The 21594-nt window shown below is 42.4% G+C and overlaps 1 protein-coding gene across 1 annotated transcript in view; it reads left to right on the top strand.

Annotated features, from left to right (window-relative positions):
* CCDC137 (coiled-coil domain containing 137) overlaps positions 1–18630 on the top strand; it is a 117711-nt gene extending 99081 nt beyond the window's left edge. The window contains exons 3-6 of the mRNA XM_086931001.1: positions 6267–6507; positions 6823–6905; positions 7613–7692; positions 10589–18630. Of these exons, the coding sequence (XP_086787127.1) occupies positions 6267–6507; positions 6823–6905; positions 7613–7692; positions 10589–10786 (602 nt within the window). The 3' untranslated portion in view covers positions 10787–18630. The remainder of the gene's footprint in view (positions 1–6266; positions 6508–6822; positions 6906–7612; positions 7693–10588) is intronic.
* The last annotated feature ends 2964 nt before the right edge of the window (positions 18631–21594 follow it).

Raw genomic sequence — 21594 nt, 5'->3', positions numbered from 1 at the left:
TACCCCATCCCAGCTCAGAACCTGGCTATATGCAAATCAGTCTGTCCCTGGCCCAGTGCATCATGGGAACAGGGCAGACTAAACTACCAAGCCAATTCTTCACCAGAAAGGAGACAAGCTACCGGGGACCGGTTTCTGGCATTTCAGCCTTCTTCGGCCCGGCTTGCTTGAATCCTGATGGAGCAGTGAGAAAGGGACTCATGTCTGAGTATACCCTGCCACACCTATAGTGGCCAAAAACGATTTACAAAAAGGGGGTGGTGATGAACAGAGTGTCTGAGTTAAACAGACCACTCTTACCCAGTCCAAAGATCAGGGCTTGATCCATCACCGTTATTTATCTCACTGCCCCATCCCAGCTCAGAACCTGGCTATATGCAAATCAGTCTGTCCCTGGCCCAGTGCATCATGGGAACAGGGCAGACTAAACTACCAAGCCAATTCTTCACCAGAAAGGCGACAAGCTACCGGGGACCGGTTTCTGGCATTTCAGCCTTCTTCGGCCCGGCTTGCTTGAATCCTGATGGAGCAGTGAGAAAGGGACTCATGTCTGAGTATACCCTGCCACACCTATAGTGGCCAAAAACGATTTACAAAAAGGGGGTGGTGATGAACAGAGTGTCTGAGTTAAACAGACCACTCTTACCCAGTCCAAAGATCAGGGCTTGATCCATCACCGTTATTTATCTCACTGCCCCATCCCAGCTCAGAACCTGGCTATATGCAAATCAGTCTGTCCCTGGCCCAGTGCATCATGGGAACAGGGCAGACTAAACTACCAAGCCAATTCTTCACCAGAAAGGAGACAAGCTACCGGGGACCGGTTTCTGGCATTTCAGCCTTCTTCGGCCCGGCTTGCTTGAATCCTGATGGAGCAGTGAGAAAGGGACTCATGTCTGAGTATACCCTGCCACACCTATAGTGGCCAAAAACGATTTACAAAAAGGGGGTGGTGATGAACAGAGTGTCTGAGTTAAACAGACCACTCTTACCCAGTCCAAAGATCAGGGCTTGATCCATCACCGTTATTTATCTCACTGCCCCATCCCAGCTCAGAACCTGGCTATATGCAAATCAGTCTGTCCCTGGCCCAGTGCATCATGGGAACAGGGCAGACTAAACTACCAAGCCAATTCTTCACCAGAAAGGAGACAAGCTACCGGGGACCGGTTTCTTTCATGAGTGAAGAGAGCTCCTTTGGCCGAATTTTTTTATGTGGGGCATAAGACTGAGGTTCTGGTCAATGCTTATTCCAAGGGATTTAACTGAGTTTGAAATGGGTAGGGAGCAGTTAAGCAGTTTGAGGTAAGAGATCCAATGTTGTATGGGGAGCGGGTTGTTTTTAGAAGCGAAGAAAATGATTTCCGTTTTTTGAGAGTTGAGTTTAAGGTGGTTGTGATGGGACCAGTGTTGGACCTTGGTTAAGGCATCATTGAGGTATAGAATGTCAGCATGGGATTTGATCTTAAAGTAAAGTTGGGTATCATCAGCATAAAGGTGGAATTTGATTCCTGCTTGCTTAAGAATGAAGGTGAGGGGTTCCATGAAGAGGTTGAAAAGAGAGAGAGAATAGAGCCCTGGGGGACCCCCAAGGAGACAGGTATAGGTTTTGAGAGGCAATCACTGATTTTAATTTGTTGTGTTCTATGCTGGAAGAAGGAGGTGAACCAATTTAGGACAGGACCATTGAAGCCGAAACAATCTTTGAGGGTGTGGAGTAAGGTGGAGTGGTTAACAGTATCAAACGCAGCAGAGAGGTCAAGGAGGATCAGAAATGAGGCCTTCCCCTGGTCAAGGGAGTGATGGATGTCATTAGTAATGTTAAGCATGGCGGTTTCAGTACTGCATCCCTTTATGAAGCCTGACTGTAATGTGTCCAAGAGATTGAAAGAGTCAATGTGCTTGTCCAATTGGAGCTGGGCACATTTTTCGAGGGCCTTAGAAAGAAGAGGAAGGTTGGAGATAGGTTGCATATTATTACGGTCATTTGGGTCGGGGTCGGCTGTAGCGTTTTTGAGAGTGGGAGTAATTTGGCCAAGCTGGAGGGAAGCAGCGACACAGCCCGTGGTCAAGGAGGAGTTGATGGTGGTGGTCCAATAAGGTGCAATGATGTGTTTTAAATCTTGTTTTAAATCTATATACAAACATTTTCGTAAGTGTTTAAAAACCTGGTTGTTTAACATGTAGACCACTTCTTTTTCTCCTTCCGTTCCTGTCTGGCGGCGCCGAGAAACCCTTAGGTAGCTGTGCGCCTTATAAGATTAAAATAACATAAAAATTAATAGTCTGCCTTTGGTCTTACCACATAATGTCTATTTGGTCTGTGGATCCCAAGCTCATGTATGGCTTCCGAGGGGATGGTCAGGCAGATGTTATCTCTCTTTCCTCCTTCGCCCTGTGTATGTTGCTCCATCCAATTGTCATAAAGATCATCAGCTGCAGCGTAGGAGTACATACTTGCCCCAAGCTAGAAAGGTTGTTGACACATAGGATACAGAACAGACCGATACCACTGCACAACAGTTTGGGGATGCCATAAAGGGTCTCCTACATTTTGGGGGCCCCATGGCTAATAGTCTTCTACTTAGTCAGATAACAAGTGTTGTGGAAGGGGTTATTAATACAACTGTTGGAATACTGACCAACATCACTGCTGAACTTCAGGCTACTAGATTAATCAGTCACTTTGCAGAACCGGATGGTGTTAGACGTATAGCGCACCACACCTGGATACATCCATAATACTCCACTGCGCAACACAATCTCACACCACATAACACTAGATCAGGCAATGTAATGCCATAGTGTTAAGGTATAAAAGATAACATTTAAATAATCAAAACAAATACTCAAAAAACTAAGACCTCTATTTACAGCATGCCTAATTGCCTGAATGAAATTCCTAGACACCTATAAGAACCAATAAAATATTTTAGTATTTTACTTTTAAAAGATGTACTTGAAATCATTACCCAATAAATTCTTAATGGCATTGGTAAATCACATTCATAAGGAATTATTTTTTAAGTCTCGACACGAACTGCGCAGTTCTGTTGTGAGGCATTTTGTGCCTGTGTGCTTCTCCCTCACTTACCCTGTGTTGCCTTGTCCCTTTGTGCTTACTATCCCCCACCTCAATGTTGCTCTTTCACCTGTTTGATCCCACTACCAGTGCCCCTGTTTTGCTTCCCCCATCCGTGCTTCTGCGCCCCATGTTGCCTCCCCCCACCTGCTTTCAAAACTCTTCTCTCCAACCGTGCCCCATGTTACTTCCACCCCTTGTCTGTGACTGAATGGCGCTTCCCCCACTCCGCTTTTAAAAAAAAGAATGCTTTTTTTTTGTTTTTAGTTACTGATTCAACTAGGGTTGGTAACTGAAAGAAAAAAAAACACGCAGCTGTGTCAAGCTTATTTCTTTGTTGTTTTTGAATTCTTTAGTCTCAATCAAAAAGAATGGGCTCATGCAAACCATTTGTTCGTCAAATTACTGCTTTGTTGAGGAAAACCATTAGGTTTTTTAGAAGAACCCTCCACCACCAGCCTGGTGGCATGGTTCATCATCCGATTCCCACCCAGGCTGCTGAGTGCATCCTGGGTGTGCTTCGATGCCTGAATTACCGCGGAGCTGGTGTTTTTTTGTGCCAAGTGACGTGATTCATGAGTTAAAACTATCTATAGGGTCCCTTTAGATGTTTTTTTAAATGAGGTTTGCATTATCCCGTTCTTTTTGATTGAGTCCGATTTTCCCAGGGAAAAGGAACGTGCTGCTCCTATTTTTCCTCGCTTTCCTTCTGATACTAAATTTTAAAATCTTTAACCATGTGGCCCAGCATCGGGATGCTGTGCAGCATGGCTAAAACCTTTGGCAGAGCCAATAAGTCCCAGAGTCGAAACCTATTGGCTTTGCAATGCACATTTAAGTTAGTGAGAAGGAAGCTGTTGTATTTCTATAATATGCCATAGAAACGAAGGACTATAATGAAGACCTTGTTATTTGATCTTAAATTTCACCTATATATGAAAGCAGGACTGTAGTGAATGCAGTGTAGTACTGCTTTAATTTTTAAATGAAACGACGATCTAAAGGTAACATCACCAGGTTAGTCTTTTTAATATTCCATTGCATGCAGGTGCAGGCTTGCACAAATGTACATTTGTGCATCTACATGTTTTTTCTCAAGTTACAGCATTGAACCTAGATCTATGGCTTTTGCCAATTCTTGTTCTCATTTAGTTTTTCCTTTTATTTCCTTGCATCTTAGGAGTTTATTCTCAGGATTTTGCATATTCTTTAGAAACCCCTTTTCTATATTGCAACCTCTACTTATTTTAGTTAGGCAGTCTAATTAAAGTATTATGATCTGCAAGCTGCTTATCAGCACACATTTCTTTGTAGTACGATGTGTCCCCTCACACCATACACCACATCAAACCACGTGACACCATAACTCTCTGATCTCGCACCATTCTATGAAACTGCTGATCAAACCATCTCACAGCCCCACAACTCGCCATGTCATTTATCAGCATATCTCACTAAACCTCATCCCATCACTTCCCACCAAATAATGCATTTGTAATATCAGCTAGAGGCAGAAAAATGTGCATTACCCAATAATTGCTTGTATTAGTGATAGGATAGATGCGATTGGATTGTAGTTGTTCTTAAAAAAATTAACTATTTTTGAAGACTGAAAAGGGCTAACCCCAGGAACCCTGCAGCCTATTCTAAAATATTTAAAGACGGTCCCTTAAGTACCATTCTTCTGAATTTCCATGGCAACTAGTAGTGAAACACATTCTCCATTGGGTTTAGAAAGGAGTATGTTACATAGACACCAGTTTGATAAAGTGATCTATTAACATCCCTTTAAGTCATAAGGGATGCTTTTAAAGCTCAACTTCCAACAGTTTACTAGCAGTTGATCAAGAATTATATAAAGGTAATGGCCCACAACTGTTATGGCTTGGTCAGATGAGGGTCTGAGTATGTTTCAATATTGAAGCACAGATCAAACCAACACTAAAGTCTTATTTTTTAATGTTATTTATGAATAAAAACAGGTATGTGCTGTTAAGCTAGTCGACTATTTAAATAGGATGACCTCAAATTCACAGCTAAGGCCATTCAAAGATCAACAATTGGGAGATGTGGTGAAAAGCAATGACCTGTCGTACTTTTTTTTTGTTATTTATGGGTACATGTCGGTCCAAGGCACTCAGGCCAAGGAATGTGATGTCAGTTAAAATGTTAATTTCTTCATCACATAGAGGAGAGCACTTATCAACTAGGTGCAAGCTATGAATGTACCTGTCAGGAAAAACAGATGTAATGTAGAATACTAAAAGTAAAGGACAGCATTTACAGTTTGCGGAGTTCTGAGGTCCTATTAATCTATATTTTAGTTCTGCTGTGTGCATTAGTGAAACATTGCGACCACCTGGCTGTTCTAGCCCTGTCCCACTTCTCTGCCCTTTATTTCTTTCTGGCTTTATTTTGTCTGGTGTTGGTGTCATTGCAAGCGCTCTGAAACCTGCGTGTGATTTATGCGCTATACAAAAGCAATTTACATTACATTACATTACATGATTAGGGCTAAGTTAGTATACTGTACACGTTTGTTGGCTTACATCATGAAAAACGGTCTCAGTGTCCCCCCAATGTAACCAAATTAAGTTTTATTTCTGAATTGTTTGTTGAATTGATGTAGCTTGGCGAAAATGTCCAATCTAGTTATGAAACGGAAATTTGCAGTATAATTAATATTAAGAAACTGGTAGGCTAGACAAAGGTACCACGAGCCTGAAGATTCTCTGGTATTCTCTGTGGGTCATCACATGCTCCTGGTGGAACCAAATCAAGTTGAAATCTTCCAGCAGGATGAGCTTGGCGACTTCCTCGGAGGCCTGAGGCATTGGTTTTGTCTGATCAAAAGCAGGCCTCCTTGGTCCCCTATAGAGGAGCCTCTTGTGCTACTACTGCCCAGGAAAGAACCTTACCTGCTCTACCCGTCAGCAGATTGTTTTCTATGGAATGGGATGAAGCTTCCTTCCCAATGCTGTCCCAGACGTATGTAAAATAGCTTTTGTTTATAGGCTCACAATGTAAGTAAATAAACAATAACGATACTTAAAATGTGATTACATGAAAGTTCAGCCTCCGCTAAACAAATTGTTCTGAGTGATCTATGTTGTCCTGGTTTTGTGTCTAAATTTAAAACATCTGATGTAATAAATGATGGTCTGACATGTTTTTTATTTTCCAGCTTCCTCAGACAACAATTCTAAGCAAAGATTGAAGGAGCCCAAGGCACCTAACGCCCCACTGGATATCCCGGTGCCAAAGTTCAAGAGACAAAAGAAAGAGACTACTTACAATTACATGCAACGCATGTCTAGTGTTGCAAACCACGTCATGTTCCTGACAAATAATCAGCCTGATCGTGAGCCTGAAAAGGAAGTAGAGTTGGCTGGGGAGACCAAGCAAGAGAAGCCGAAGATAAAAGAGTATGTCTCTACAGTTACGCAGTCCGCGTTGCATTGAGGTTGGGATTGGGTGAAAAGGATTGGAGTGGTGGGAATTCATAACTTTTCACCATTGTGACTGAAAACTAGCTAAGCACCAATACCCCCTTATAGTATTTCAGGTTTAAATAATATGCAAAATACAAAATGGAGTGAAAGCTGAGAAAAGAAGCAGGCTGAGCTCAGAATTGCTCCACTTTTGTGGTGGTTGGAAAATTGTCCACAGTTATGAATAATGTGTTGTACCTCCTGCTGCTATTTCTGGTCTTTACAGCTTCACTTATCTCCTTTGTACAGATTTGACAGACGCAGAAAGGTGAAGGTATTAAAGAAAAAAGCAGAAAAGAAAGTAGATCAACTGGAGAAGGAGATGTTTCGAGGTAAGATACCTGCTTCTGGGTGAGCTTACTGTAAGGGTTTCTGAAACTGATTGTAACTAGCACTTTCCTAGATGAGCATAAGGGAACATGGGATTTCTCAATGCATAGTCTTATGTATCTCTACACTGCTCGGGTTATCATCCTACCTGCTCAGAAAGAGCTTGATATATTCATGTCACGTGTGCCTTGTGATCCTAGTGACCGACCAGTGTCCCTGCAATTACCTTTCCCTTTTGTCTTGGTTGTTTGACATTGTAAGGTAAATGTGTATTTCTGTGGTGCCTGTTTTGCTTGGGGGCGAGAGTGGTCTCTAGGTAGCATTACAGATTCCCCACAAGTGTACCCCTGTCCCCCTGCCAGGCTGCAGGATGGAATCCCTTTGTCTCCGGAAGAGGGACATGGTAGAAAAGGGGAGTTTTGGTGAGCCCCACTGGTAGCCTTTCTTCATAGTATGCCATGTTATTAGTGGGAGGTGGGTACCTCCATTTCATGCTAAAATGGTGGGTTTTAGGTGATCTACCGGTTGGGGTGGAAGCGTAAACTGGGATGTTGGCTCTGGATTGGAGATACCAAGACATCTGCCCTGCAGTTGGTCTCCTCCCCCCTTTGCAAAGGTCAAAATGGGGTCCCGAGTTTTTTCATAATGTTTTCATGGGTGACACTACTGCAAATATATGGTAACGCTGTTGCTTTTTGTCTGATCTTAGACCGGGTAGAGTTTGGCGAGGTTGCCATGGAGCCTCCATCCTTCACAGTTACGCCCAGAAAGAGTGTCGGCAAAGAGAAGGTAACCCAGTACAACTTGTCATCAACTTGCCATTCTCAAGCTAATGTTGATGTTGTCAGTTTGCTGTTCATAACTTGAGAGTAGGATGGGTGTCAAATTTACCATTACAGGGGTTAAAGTGAACTAACATGTTTTTAAAGTTATTCCTTGAACAAGTAATGGCCTTGCGAACCTACACAGCAGGCAGGCGAGTGAGCGAATTTACATGGGGCAATCAAGTCTCAAGCTCTCATTAGCAACATATTGTGCAAAACACTTGAACAGCGTGCAAAGCAGGCCTAGTATAGAGACCCTTTCACTGAGGTGCTTCGAAGACTGCACTGTGAAAGTCAGTCACTTCTTCATTAAATGTGTTTACAGGTCTGAAGCAAAGTCACCCAAAACATCCCTGACCAATCCCTTGTCCCTCCTTACCTTCTTAACATCCACTCCCTTATATAGTGGTGACATGCTTTAGTATGCAAGTCTCTAGACAATTCCTCAAAAGCTTCCTTTCCACCAAAAACAAGTGATCAAGATCTCCTTTCTGAGGGACAGCGACAACAGATATTCAGACAATAGGCCTTTTACCCCTGTCAAGAGGGCTTTGTTTCACCCAGTGAGAATTCTATGTCACTATTAGATGTGTTAGATCAACAAGCTGTCAATGCACGCTATACCCTGAAACGGGCAATTGTGTAGTGTGTGTGTAATACAAATAAACCTAAATGACATTAAAAAAAGGGAAGGATGGCGGTAGATATTAGCACAAGGATGGAGTCCCTTGGGCGCATTGGAATGATAGGATTCGCACAGAATCACAGAGACGTAGAGTTCAGTAAGGGAATTTTTCCCCCGACCGCTATATTGGAGTCCTTACAGGATTATAGAGGTTCAATTATATGAATTCAAAGACTCACAAATACTTCACGCTCATTAACATATAGCCTTGAGAAAGCCTCTGGCTTGCATGCCACTTAAGGAGGTGAAACACATGTTGACTGTATGAAGTTATCTAAAGGAAAAGAAAATGTCAAAGTATGTCTGGGAATTAAAAATACATAAACTTTTTGTATTGTTTCCAACCAGTTTCCTTTATTATAATTACACTAAAGTCATAAAGCTAGAGTATAGTTGTTGTTTTTTTTTTTTTGGGGTGGGGGGACTTTTGATCTACACTAACCTGGTGTGTTTATGCACTCATTATAGTACATCCAGGAATCCAGGATTATATAGTAGACTGGGCTAGGTTAACGGGCCTTTTCCTTGTCAGAACAATGAGTCGGTAACAATAAGCTAATGCAAACTTGGCAAGTCTTCAGATCTTGTCGGAGATGTGAACTCTATGCTACTCCTTTCTATCGCGAGGCTCAAGCTGATCGTGAACCTGTTGTAGCTGAAATGACTAAGAACATTTGCCGTATAGCAGAACTATTTCATAATTCCCAAACCTCTAGCTCATCAGCCTGTTCGAGAAAGATTTTGCATAACCCGATCTATGAGCGTGTTTTCATATTTTTAAAAGAAGTATACATTCCAGCTGTTTCAACTGCACGAATCAGGGTTCAATTCCCCGCCTCGGCGGGTCTTGGGCTCAAAAAAATTCCACGGACTCGATATTTCTCGTTCCGGTGCCTACTCGACTCACGGGTTCACACTCTGCGACTCTGGGCAATAGCTTGCTTAATCTCCACTACGGCCCCTCGCGGCGGGATGCCTGGCTTTCACCTTGTGGATACCCTGCTGGGGTTATCTCACAGGGGAATACCAGGACGGGTTCCCAAGGCAAGCGCCTTGATGCCTTCGGGTGATACGTGCGCTATATAAATCGCAATACATTTACATTTACAAATGCCCAATTAAGCAAGAAAGACTATTTAGCTGCTGCTAGTACAACCTCCTTAATTAATATTGTGATTGACTCCCATATGTCTGGACATTTTCTCCTCCGTTCACCCACTCTGATCTGCTTGACCACGTGTTTTTGCAACGTATTAGCAGGATTTGATGTGTCATAGTAAGAGTACATAGAACACTAACCCTGGCACCTCTGCTGAGTTTGAAGTCCCCTGAAATAAAAAAAAAAACAGTGAAGTGGGTAATTACAGTGGCTTTACGCTTGGTATTAAAAACAGATGAGGGCTAAATCATAACTCTTACTCCTGTAGGGGTGAGAGATGGGTGGTCTCTAGCTGGCTGGTTGTTGAAAGTGCTGTTGTTACTTGTCTTGGGCGTATTCACTCTCCCCTTACCACCCACACATAAAAACAACAAAGTGTTGCTTTCTGTAATTTCTGTTCTTTCTTTTTTATATACCATATTTACACTTCCTTTATTAGGCCGCAGAGCTCTATTGCCAATTATTTCTACATGTGCCCAACTCCATTTCTAGCTCGCCTTCTTTCTCACTTTTAATTTCTTAGGAGTCTTCACATTCCCCATCAGTGTCTAGGATGATGTACCGTAGCGCATGCATGCACTACGTATCCCTCTTTCGACCACTTCTCCTATATGCCCCTTCCTGTGCAGATTATTTTAACAAAGCAAGATGCTCCTTAATCAATGGACAGGAACACTACACATAATGCCCTTGTGTAAACCACACCAAATTTTCCCAGTATTTGTGCATTGCAGAAAATAATTGACAGTTCAGCCTTCCATGACCGCGATCTATGCAAACGTTCTCTCCATGAATATCCTTGCTTCTTTGACAGATTGCAAGTTGTTGACTTCATGCCCTAAATCAGTCGCAATATTAATAACAGTAATAACCGGCCGATTCTTTCTTAATTCGCAAAAGCAGCCTTTGAGTTACGGTCTTTTTGTATTCGTTGAAGAATCTGGTTTATTTGTTAGTGATGTTTATTTTGCATATTTGTATTCCATCTTTTTTCACTTCTGTTATTTTTTGTTGTAGCCTGGGGAGCGACAGCTTCTTCTCAAGAATATTTTCAAGCAGCAGAATGCCTCCTCTCTTGGAAAAAAGTCACAGCTTACATCAATGGCTCGACAAAGGATTATGGAAGAAGAGCGGGAGCGAGTTGTACAGGCTTACAGGGCCATGAAGAAGCAAAAACAACTTCAACAAACGAGCAAGCCACTAAACGCAAGCTGAATAATCTCAATGATGCAAGTGAACAATTAAAGACTTTTTCCATTTTTGGATCCTACGAAGGTCACACTCAAGGCACCAAAACTAGAGGGTTGATAGAAAAGACTTAATTCATTCATATATGAATGATCTTTCTCCAGCATTGTGCTCTTTTGTACCGCTTTTGTGACCGCACACCCCCAGACTGCCCACTGTTTAAAAATATGGTCATTTTCTCAACTATGATTTTCATTTGTGCTGAGTTTTATGTAAAGGTAACACACAATTTCCAGCTGTACAGAGTGCTAGTCATTAGGTCATGTTCTTACCGTATATAAATGAAACAGTTGGCGATAATGACTGTTCAGTTATACTTACATTTTAGTTTCCATTGAAAAGCGGGGAACGAACATTGTATTTCCCCATTCAGTTTTCCACAATAAAGGTTGCTCATCTCTGCAGCAGAGTGCACTCTTAACTGAATTAAATCTTGCTTATAATTGAATCTGGAACTTTACCAGAATGGGGCCTTCTTTGGCTTTTTGATGTTTCAATAATTGTTTAGATATCTGCATTTCACAAAGCAGCTGAATGTGCTTCAAATAGTAAATCTTAGAAACCCTTTTGAACACCTTGATCATTAGTTCCCAGTCAACTAATGAACCTGGATAATTTCCTCTCATTGCCAGATGAGTGGTTACAGAGCAATCCCAGGTCCATGAACTAGGGCATTCTGGTTGGCTGGCAGCAACTTAAATTATTTATTGCTGCAAGTTCACTTCCTCCATAGCACAAATTTGAAAGGCAGACTTGTTATTGACTATTCAGTCAGTCAGTCAGTCAGTTCAACTTTATTTCGGCTAATAAAACCATAAAAGCAGGAAGTACAGACAAGAAAAAACATTTACAAACAAGAGATAAAAAAAAAAGCCTTAGACAACAATTGATCACACAACACATTACAATTAATATAGTGGGACAGAGTAACAATTAATTATGTGCAATTAATTATGCATATTACCTAAAATCTGATTAAAACCATAAAAAAGGTTAATTCCTTGTAAAAAGCCAGAATAAAACCTAGATTAAAATCTTTAAAACCACGTGATTTGTACAAAAAGTGGACTCCGTGCATTCTACGTTATTTTACATTGTGGGAGAAATCTGCATATTTCATTGTAACATTATAGTTTATATCCAAGATGTTTCCTAATAAGGAACACATTGAATAAGAACCTGCTTATACAAAAAAACACCAATTGTGAGGTATTAGACCTTATGATACGCTCAGCCTCTTTATACGTCCTGACACCCACATTTTTACACAAGGGTTTTATCCAGCGCTGTCTAGGTGACGCATAGGCGGAACAGAAAAACAATAGATGGGCATCATCTTCCTTGGCCTTTAATGGGCAAAGGGTACAGATACCCTCCTCATTGCTATCTCCCCATTTGCATGTATGAGCATTGGTCGGTAATACCCCTTATCTGAATTGCAAATATAAAGTTTTTGCTAGTGGTGGGTTTATCTCATCCATAAACGATTCAAATGCAGCATTGTCTTTTATGGACAAAAACTTCTGAGTCAATGTACCAGTAGATGGATAGTGAGATGGCTCGTCATTAACAAAAGACCAATAGGTAGTTTTTAGAATCTTTTTACACACAGAAGTCATATTCTGGGGTTTGTCCCAAAAATGGGACAGTCCTAACCGGAGACACCAAAGTTCAATGTGTATTAGCCATGCAATTTTCTTGTACTCATCAATCTGGGTAATTTCTATCAATCCATTTTTATAGTTACACAACTCAGGGTTTGTCCATAACCTTACCCAATACATCAATGGCCTAAGAGCTGCTTGATGATCTGTCCTTTTAAGATCCAAATCTAGGAATACTGGAACTAGGGGGGTTCTAGTTCGTATTTTTAATAACCTGCGCACCAAGTGGTTTTCTTCCTGTTCAAAATTATGTTTACAGCTATGCCCCCAGACCTCGGCACCGTAAAGTGCAGCTGATTGGGCCTTTGCTTTAAAGACTTCCAGTGCCGGTATGATGGCTTTAGAGTCACTAGCTCCATGCACTTTTAGGATGGGCATAGAATTTTGCTTGAAAGCCAACCTACTTTTTGTCAGGTGTCCCTCCCAAGAACTGTTGCTGTCCAGTCTAATACCTAGATAGTTAAAGCTCTCTACACATTCCAATTTTTGATTGTTTAAGGCCAGATTCTTCTTGAAAGACTTTTGTGGATTTATTGACATGTATTTTGTTTTGGATGCGTTTATTTTCAACCCCTTCTTTTCGCAGTAACCATTATAGGAATTCACCAGATTTTGAAGGCCCTTCAGGGTCTGTGAGGTGAGGATTGTATCATCGGCAAAAAGTAATGCCGTGATTGCCTCATCTCCTAACCTAGGAGAATCATGGTCACAGTCACTTAGATACGCGGGTATATCATTATAGTACAATGAAAATAGCGTAGGTGCCAGTACACATCCTGGCGCACACCACGGCTTACAGGTATGGGCTTTGATAATTCACCATCCTTTCCCCATCTAACTTTTGCATAGTTCTCTGTGTGTAATCGAATAAGTACATTAAGTAGCTCGCCTGGGACCCCCATGTCTCGTAGTGTAATCCACAGAAGTTTCCGTGGGACGAGGTCGAAGGCGGCCCGCAAGTCTATAAATGCCACATACAAACTGCCCTTCCTTATGTTAATGTACTTCCAGCAGATGCACGTGAACCTGAACACTTGGTCTACTGTACTAACTTTTGGTATGAACCATGCCTTGTATTTGGATAATATTTGAGTCTCATCTCTCCATTCTATGAGTATTTAAAATATGCCTGGCAAAAACCTTCTGTAAAAGGTCAATTAAACTAATTGGGCGGTAATTGCCCGGATCATTACGATCTCCTTTTTTAAATATTGTTACAATTTCTGCCCCTTTCCAACTTTCAGGGATTGGCGTTCCAGCCACTATAGAGTTACATAAAAAGTTAATGTATGGGCCCCATACTTCCACATCATGCTTTAATAGATCTCCAGGAAACCAGTCCGGTCCTGGGGCTATGCCTGCTTTAATAGCCCCTATTGCCTGCATAGTCTCCTCTATACTAAAGTTTAATGTCACAATACTCAACTCTAAATTGTACTCTGGATTTTGTGTGTGCAACCCCTCTTCATCTTCTGAGTAAATTTACCAAAATGGTCGCACCAAGTTTTTTCATCTAAATAAACATCTTTGGTTGATCTACCCTTTCTGTTCCCTTTGGAAATTAAGCTCCAAAAGGTGCCTTGATCTCTTAGTTTGGCTGCTGTTAATAAGTCTTCCCACACTGCATCATCACAAGTTTTTTTTGTTTGGGACAAAATTTTATTATAAGCATGTCTACATTCTCTTATAAAATGGGGATTTTTCGTTTTAACAGCCTGAATGAGATTGGACTTTGCTGTGCAACATTCCTTATTGTATTAGGGGTTGACCAACTCTAAATGATTTGGGGTCTTTTCTCTTTTGCAAGCTTTACTCAAGAGGGGGCCTAGAGCATCAACCAGTTTGTAGTGTAGATCTAAGACATCCTGGCTACCCAGTAAGGGTTCCTTACAAGATGTAACAATATCAGAAAAAGTATTATAGATATTTATCATTACATCTTATTTACCCAGTATATTGGGCCATCTTAGTGCAAGTCTATTATTAGATATCTGTGGCTCCCCTGAGCAGCTATTTCGTGCAACCTCCTCCTCTCCATTAGATATAAACGGTTGTGAATTTACCCATAGTTGGAGTGGGAGGTGGTCACTCTCGGGTCTGGCGTCTATTTTTAGATCAATTAGAAGGTACCATAAGCTCAGGGACACCAATATAAAGTCTATATGTGTCTTGCAATTGACTTTGCAGAAAGTTGGGGCTGCCGGTCTATCTGACAGCAGGCGGCCATTACAAGCTCTTAATTCATGACCTACAGTTAACTGAAAGATTTGGGTTACTGCTACAGTGCATTTAACTGGCCCGTTAACATCCAAGTTTGGGATATCATTTGCAGTGTCCTGCTTTTCAAGTAAGTTGTCCAGGCCCAATACCGGTTCATATTTGCAATTATAATCCCCTCCTACTATTACTTGGGCATTTGGTCCTAAGGTATCTAAAAAGGTGTCTAATAGTTCTATTACCTTAGATTCCTTATTTGTTGCCTGTGGCCTATTATATATGTTTATTAAATATATGGTATCATTCCCCCTTGTCACCATCTTTAGTCCTAACAGATCTGGGGATGGGATATTTAATGGGGTAATTTCTATTTCTAGATTGACTTTAACCCAGAACACCAGACCCCCTGATGGTTTTCCTCTTATTGAGGGAATTGCGTCACAGTTAAAGGTTTTAAACCCAAGCCTGTGTGGAGCCATTAGAGACCAGGTCTCCTGAAGGAGGATGATATCTTGGTCCTCAATGTAGGTACACCAATCGAGGTACCAAAGGTTCTTCGCTAACCCCGCTATATTCCATGACACTAGTTTTAAAGATAATTTATCGCTGGGTCTGGGTAAGGGTACATCCGACAGTGGATCTTGTGTGATTTTAGCTGCCAGGGGTTGTGCTTGGTTACATGTTTCATCCACAGTATTATTTGCTATACTAGGACCCTGAAGCACACTTCTGTCTGACTGGCATGTAGTCCCCTCATCTGGGGTATCACAAATATCACCAACACAATTAGTAATCTTATCCATTTCGTCTGCCTTTTGAACGGGCCCATGTGTTAACCTGTCCTTGTTGTTAAATATGTGCACCACTACCCGCTCCTGTGAATGTTCAACTTCTAGACTAGTCATATTTGATTTGCCTACTTCATTGCTTAAATTTGTCCCCAAACAAACACTGTCAGCCAATGGGAGTCAATCATTCTGATCCATCGCACTCAGTGCCTGGTATCTGTTGTGCACTGTGATCCCAAAGATTGAACTCCCATAGGGATTACGGGGCCTTGGTGGATTATTGCGCTGGGGGGCCTTGTCTAAATGGCTATAGAAATATCCCAGGGGGTGTACACCCACACTATTCTCACCCTGTTTTAGGGAGGCAGCTCTAAGCAAAACAGTCGCAACATGCTGGGGGTGTCTAAAATTGACGATAACACAATCGCCCCTGCAAGTTTTCCTGGCATTTCCAATCCACGGTGCTAGTCTAGTTGATAGAATCTGGTCGGAGAAATGTATCGGGAACCCACAGTTTTTGTTCAGCCAGGAAACAGTTTTCTGCTTCAGCGAGTCGTGTGACTCCTGGCGGAAATTAGACTCAGTTAAGTGTACAGGTGGAACATTTGAAAGTACAACTACGTACGGTTCACAAGCTGGTGGGAGGTTGACTGGTCGTATTCTCCTTACTGGGATAGGAAGCCCCTCCATACTTGTTGAGGTCACTTTTGACTGGGTAGATTGACCGTCCACTACACTCGTCACCTTAGCTGTGGCCATATTTGGATCACCCACCATTAATGGCTGTACAGGATTGTCAGTTGAAAAATTCCTGTCCCACATTTTAGGGTTCTCACCATTGGTTGTTTGGTTTAAAAGCTCCCCCAGTCTAGACACTTCAGTAGTAAGGGCATCAATTGTTGCCACTAGAGGCTTAACAAATACTTCTAGTTTGACTTCCAGTAACTTAGAAATGTGATCTAGAAGATCAGAGTTTATGTTAATGCCAATGTCAGTGGTCATAGTTCCCTTATGGCTGGGAGTACTCCTCCTGGCTGTATCCGGCTTCCTCTTAAGGTGTGTTCCTCCCCGTTTGGACGCTGTTTTCCTACATTTTCTTACTGCTCTCTTGGCCGGGGAGCAGTGAGTGGAAACATCTGTAGGATCCATAGGATCATCAGGTGCTTCATAGTCCATAGCATCCTGGTCTATCAAGTTTGCCTCCTGGGGTTCCACTATAAGAGTGCTGGAGATGATATCAGTAGTAGAAGGGGGGACTGGGTCCAATATGTCACTGACATCTGATACAGCCGTTATTGACTCAGGTAGATTGTCCCGTCCCAGCGACTTCCTTCTTTCATTGTTAATTTTGCTCACAATTTTCACTAGGTAGTTGTCCATGGTTATTTTGCTTTTAGCCATAGTTGGTAACAGAGTGCTGTCCCTTTTGATAGCAGTATCTTTTAGGCCCCCGCTGGTATTAGGCAGGAGAGCAATAACCAAAAAAAAAGGAGTTTGTAACTTCTGTGTACTTCCGTATTTTAGAACCGAAATGACATTAACAATATAATAATAAAAGTTAGTGAATCTTACTTCTTAGCGGGATGGCCCAGCCCTGCCTCGTTCTGCCCGGACTGCACAGACTGCCCCGCCCTTGTCCCGGGCTTCTCCCGGCGCCCACCCGCGCGCGTCCCGCGATGCGGGAGGTGTTCCGCGTTCTTCAAGCGCCTGCAGGCGCAGCGGTAGCGTCACAAGCGCGCCAGGTCCCGGGGCTGCTGGGTGGTATAGTTCGCTATGCCCGGAATGCCTTTGCCGTTTCCCTCACGGCTGGTAGAGTGAAGGAGTCGCTTGGCCGTTCCCCTCACGGCTGGTGGAGTGATGGAGTTGCTTGGCCGTTCCCCTCACGGCTTCTCCGCCACTGCAGGCAGGTTGGTTTGCTGCAAGTTCACTTTCTCCATAGCACAAATTTGAAAGGCAGACTTGTTATTGACTATTCAATACAACTCGAATGGCTCCTAATTTCATAATACTCTCATCGTCATCATTGTGTGTTCAAATTTAAATTGCAGAGCTTAGACACGCGGTGTTTTGTGTCTCAGATTTTATTGAATTTCAGTGGGATTATTGTACCTCTGTTATCTGCAGTGTTGTCGTTGATCAGGAAATATCTCCAGGATGTAATTGATTACGTCAGTTTTGATGCCATCTGTGACCATGTGTGACACCATTCTATATGAGATTTAGTACCCCTACTGTACATTATAAGAATATTGCTGTTCATAATGGAGTTCCGTGCCGCCTCCCCCCCTTTCAAGTACTTTCTTCCATAGTTGCCAAAAGCTGCCGTGTTTTGGGTAGCACCTGCAGTCAGTGGTGGCCAATTCTGTATGCTCTTATTTCTGAATGTAACATATTTAACTATGTGTCCCCGAATCTAATTTACTGTTTGGTTAAAAAGTAGTAGTGATTTAAAAACACACATTACATAGTGTTGCACTGCAAATTTCCTGTCACGATATTGTTCACCGTCTTTCCTTAAGTATGCCAAGAGCTTTCTCTGTCCCACGGCCTAATCCCGTTTCTTTCCATTTCACTGCCGTTAGCGTCGGGACGCCTTATCGCTGAGGCAGCTGCGCGCTCTATAAAAGATTCTAACATAACATAACAGTCCACAGTGCTCAGTATCTCCTTCTTTCCTTGCTCTTTCGCCATTCAGTATTGATGCCCTTGCTGAGTCCTGTATATTGGCGTCAGACCTGGCGAGGCAGATTGCAGGCGGCTTCATGCAGGCTTTACTCTTCCTTCAGATGTTGTGAGGGAAGATGACGCACTGGCTGCGCACACCAAAACACAGACTTTGACCACAGGGAGTGTGTTGTGTTTTTCTGTCTCTTGGTTTACAGCACACAGAAACTGTTCTAGCGGCTGAAACTTTCCTTTCTTACAGTGTCTGAGGAAAAACCTCGGCCACCTCTTTCTCTACATGTAGCACAGGGGCTTTGTGATAAATTATACAGGCGACTATTAATGCTGTGTATTTTAATTTACTATAGGCTCAATCATAACACCAAATGCAATTCATGGTCATCCTTAATGAAACAGATGCAATAACAAATGTTTGTACATTGGCTTACAGATGGAATTAAATATTATGTTACTGTAATCACTTTGAAAATGTAGTAGTATCTTTTATTGTTTTTTTTATTGTGTTATTTATTTGGATTTTGGTTTTCAGCATGGTTATTTATTGGTATGAATAATGTGAGTCACAATCCTTGCATTGTGGTCTCTGGCTAAGGCCCACTGTGGGAATTGGGCCCTTGCCCACCCCTCTAGTGGCAGCCCCCCACCCCCACTGCACGTAGTTAGGCCCTGTTCCCATCCCGCCATGCACGGCCAAATCCCACTCCGCTAGGCCTCAGCAATGAGGGGTTAATTGCAAGGTTGGGACTATAGGCAGACTCTTTTTTTTTTTTTTTTGTAACTGTACTTTTGGACCTGATTTGAAAATAGGAACTCTGGCTCCAGGGCAAACTTCTTGACTTGGCGCATCAAACTCTCTGTATGCCTCACTGACGAGTACTGGAGCTGTGGTTCCGGCACCGGTCAGTGAAGCTTGCAAAGGTCACCAACACCAAGCCTTGAACCTTGCCATGGTACTGTGGTTCCTACTTTGGAACTGTGATAGCAGCGGCCTACGCTGTGATCCTTAGTTACAGCCTCCTGGATCTGCAAACCTCTGACCAAATCAATTTGTCTTAAAACCATTTTAAACACGGAAGGTGATAGAGGGGTTTCCTTATGGACTTCTACGTGGCTCTGTGGGTCAGGATATGTTTACTTCGCCCTTTCAGGTTTACTTTCATGCCATGAGAACCTTGTATCTGCTTCTTGTAATGGTGTCTGAAACATTTTCTCCCGATGTTGCGGCCAGCCAGTCTGATCTTTATCCGGCACTGCAGATACATTTTGAATTTGCGGTACTAAAATGGCTGATAGGAGGGGAAAAAAGTACCTTTGTCAATCAGAACCAGCTATATTTTACATGTTGGAGCCACACAGGTCTGCAGATATGATACAGTGTGTTCTCTGTGAATTAAATGTCAAGATAGTTATAAAATGTACCCTCTCCATACCCAACTTGAGCACCTTTTTATGCTAATTTCTCAAACTACTGAACGGATTTACACCAAACTAACAAAAGCACAATCCTTGACTGAAGTTCTACTTTCATATCAAATTTGATGTAATTGTTTGAAGCAATTAATTTTTTATTCCAACAGTACCATATGAATTACAATAAGAAGTGACACTTTTGTTCCCTCCCTTTTCTTTGGCCCCAGCTTTAAAAAATCATCACCAAACGTGACGTGAATGACCCAAAGTGATTCTATATATTTATTTGTTTTATACTTTGTGCAGATTCTTTGACCGGAGCCTAAAGTAGTTAGTAAGAAATCAAAAAGGTTTTTCCTGTGGAAGCTATGATTCAATTATCACTACTCTTTTGAGTAAAGGTGAAAAAATGCTAGAGGGGGTCCATGGAGATTCATAGCAAGTTGCTGGTCAGTTGGGAGGCAGAGTTTTGTAGATGTCAAGGTGTATAGATGGTTCACAAGGGTCTGCAGAGGTTTGCGATTGGGCGCTGGCTTTTAAAATCCAAGGTGAGTGACAGCTGAGGTTTACAGATGCCTGGTGAGTGTCAGCAGGAAAATCGAGAGCAGAGAAGCTGGCACCTACAGCTGTCTGAAATTTCAGTTCTGTTTCTTTTTGTTGCCTGCTTGATTTTCTTACCACCACCAAGTTCATGTGGGTATGTGGACTGTGCAGCACTAAGTTTATTTTGAGAGTTTTATATAGCGCTAGCTAGACTCGAAGGTATCCGGAGCACTTTACAACAGTAAATGTTCACATCAAACATAATAAGTCTATACAGAGCATCTGAGTTGGTGATAACGTTTACAAGATCTGGGGTATTAGGGTCTACCAGCACTCTGACCAATCACCAACCTTCAACCTACCACAGCTAGCCAGTGGCCACTGGACCAGTGGAACTCCAGCAAACTGTGCAAAGACATCAGATACCTAAAAACCACCAGAGCAGTGTCCCCACTCAGGACAGGAAGGCACCTCTGCTGCTTTGAGTGGGAGCCAAGGACCGATTAGGAACATCGGACTACACATCAACTGCTTAAACCACATTTCTTCAATGCAATGGCCTGCATCATGGCTCTAGTGAACGAGAGCAAACCTATGCAACTTGGTCTGCAAGATGCAATGCCAATTGTGTGTCTACATGCTATTATTATTTTGAGGTTCATATAGCGCTAGCTCTACCCCTATGCATCAGAGTGCTTTACATGATGATCCGAGTGCTTTACATGTTATGGTATAACTTTTACAAGAGGTACATGAGGGTCCAAGAGTCTCCTCAATCATAAGATGGTAGCCACAGCTTCAAGTTAATGGTGGGCATGATGCAAGTGTGGCACAGTCGAAGCAAGCACTCCAATTGCTTTGCCTCTATATGATGGGGGGGGGGGGGGGGGGGAGTTAGCAAAGTTTTTAGGACTGCAGATGCTTGTACTGACTTCAGTACGCATCGTTTGAGATGGGACCCAGCTTCATCATGGCATCAGCAATGGAGGTGGCTGGCGATTGTCGTGGGAGCACTCAAAGGGAATTATCCTAGCACAGTGAGGAGCAGGCCTCAGGTGATTCTCTGGTTTGTGGCATTCAGTCTTCTAATTACCAGCCCAAATTGCTACTATGACATTCAACCTTTATAACAACTTTCAAACCTGCACAGTGTGTGATTAGCAGCCTGCCCAGTGAGAAGAACTCCTGACTCATAACTGCCTACTTGAACCTGCATATCTACAACTTGCTACTCTAAACTGGCAACGGCAAGAACCTCAGCCGGCAATCTAAGGTAACATGCAAGAAGCCTATTTACACATTGCAATCAGCAAATACCAACTGGTCTTCCCTGCAAATGAAAATCAAGTTACTAAAACCTCAGATCAGTGGCAAACTCTAGCCTCGATGATTCTCACAGCCCATTTACCTGCAAAGTGCGGAGCCCACGACCAAAATAGACATAAACAGAGTTCTCAAACCCTATGAG

This window comes from Lissotriton vulgaris, chromosome 7 (assembly GCF_964263255.1).
Source record: "Lissotriton vulgaris chromosome 7, aLisVul1.2, whole genome shotgun sequence".
Classification (NCBI taxonomy): Eukaryota; Metazoa; Chordata; class Amphibia; order Caudata; family Salamandridae; genus Lissotriton; species Lissotriton vulgaris.
Note: the sequence above shows the minus strand (reverse complement) of the source record. Positions and strands in the feature narration are given on the sequence as shown.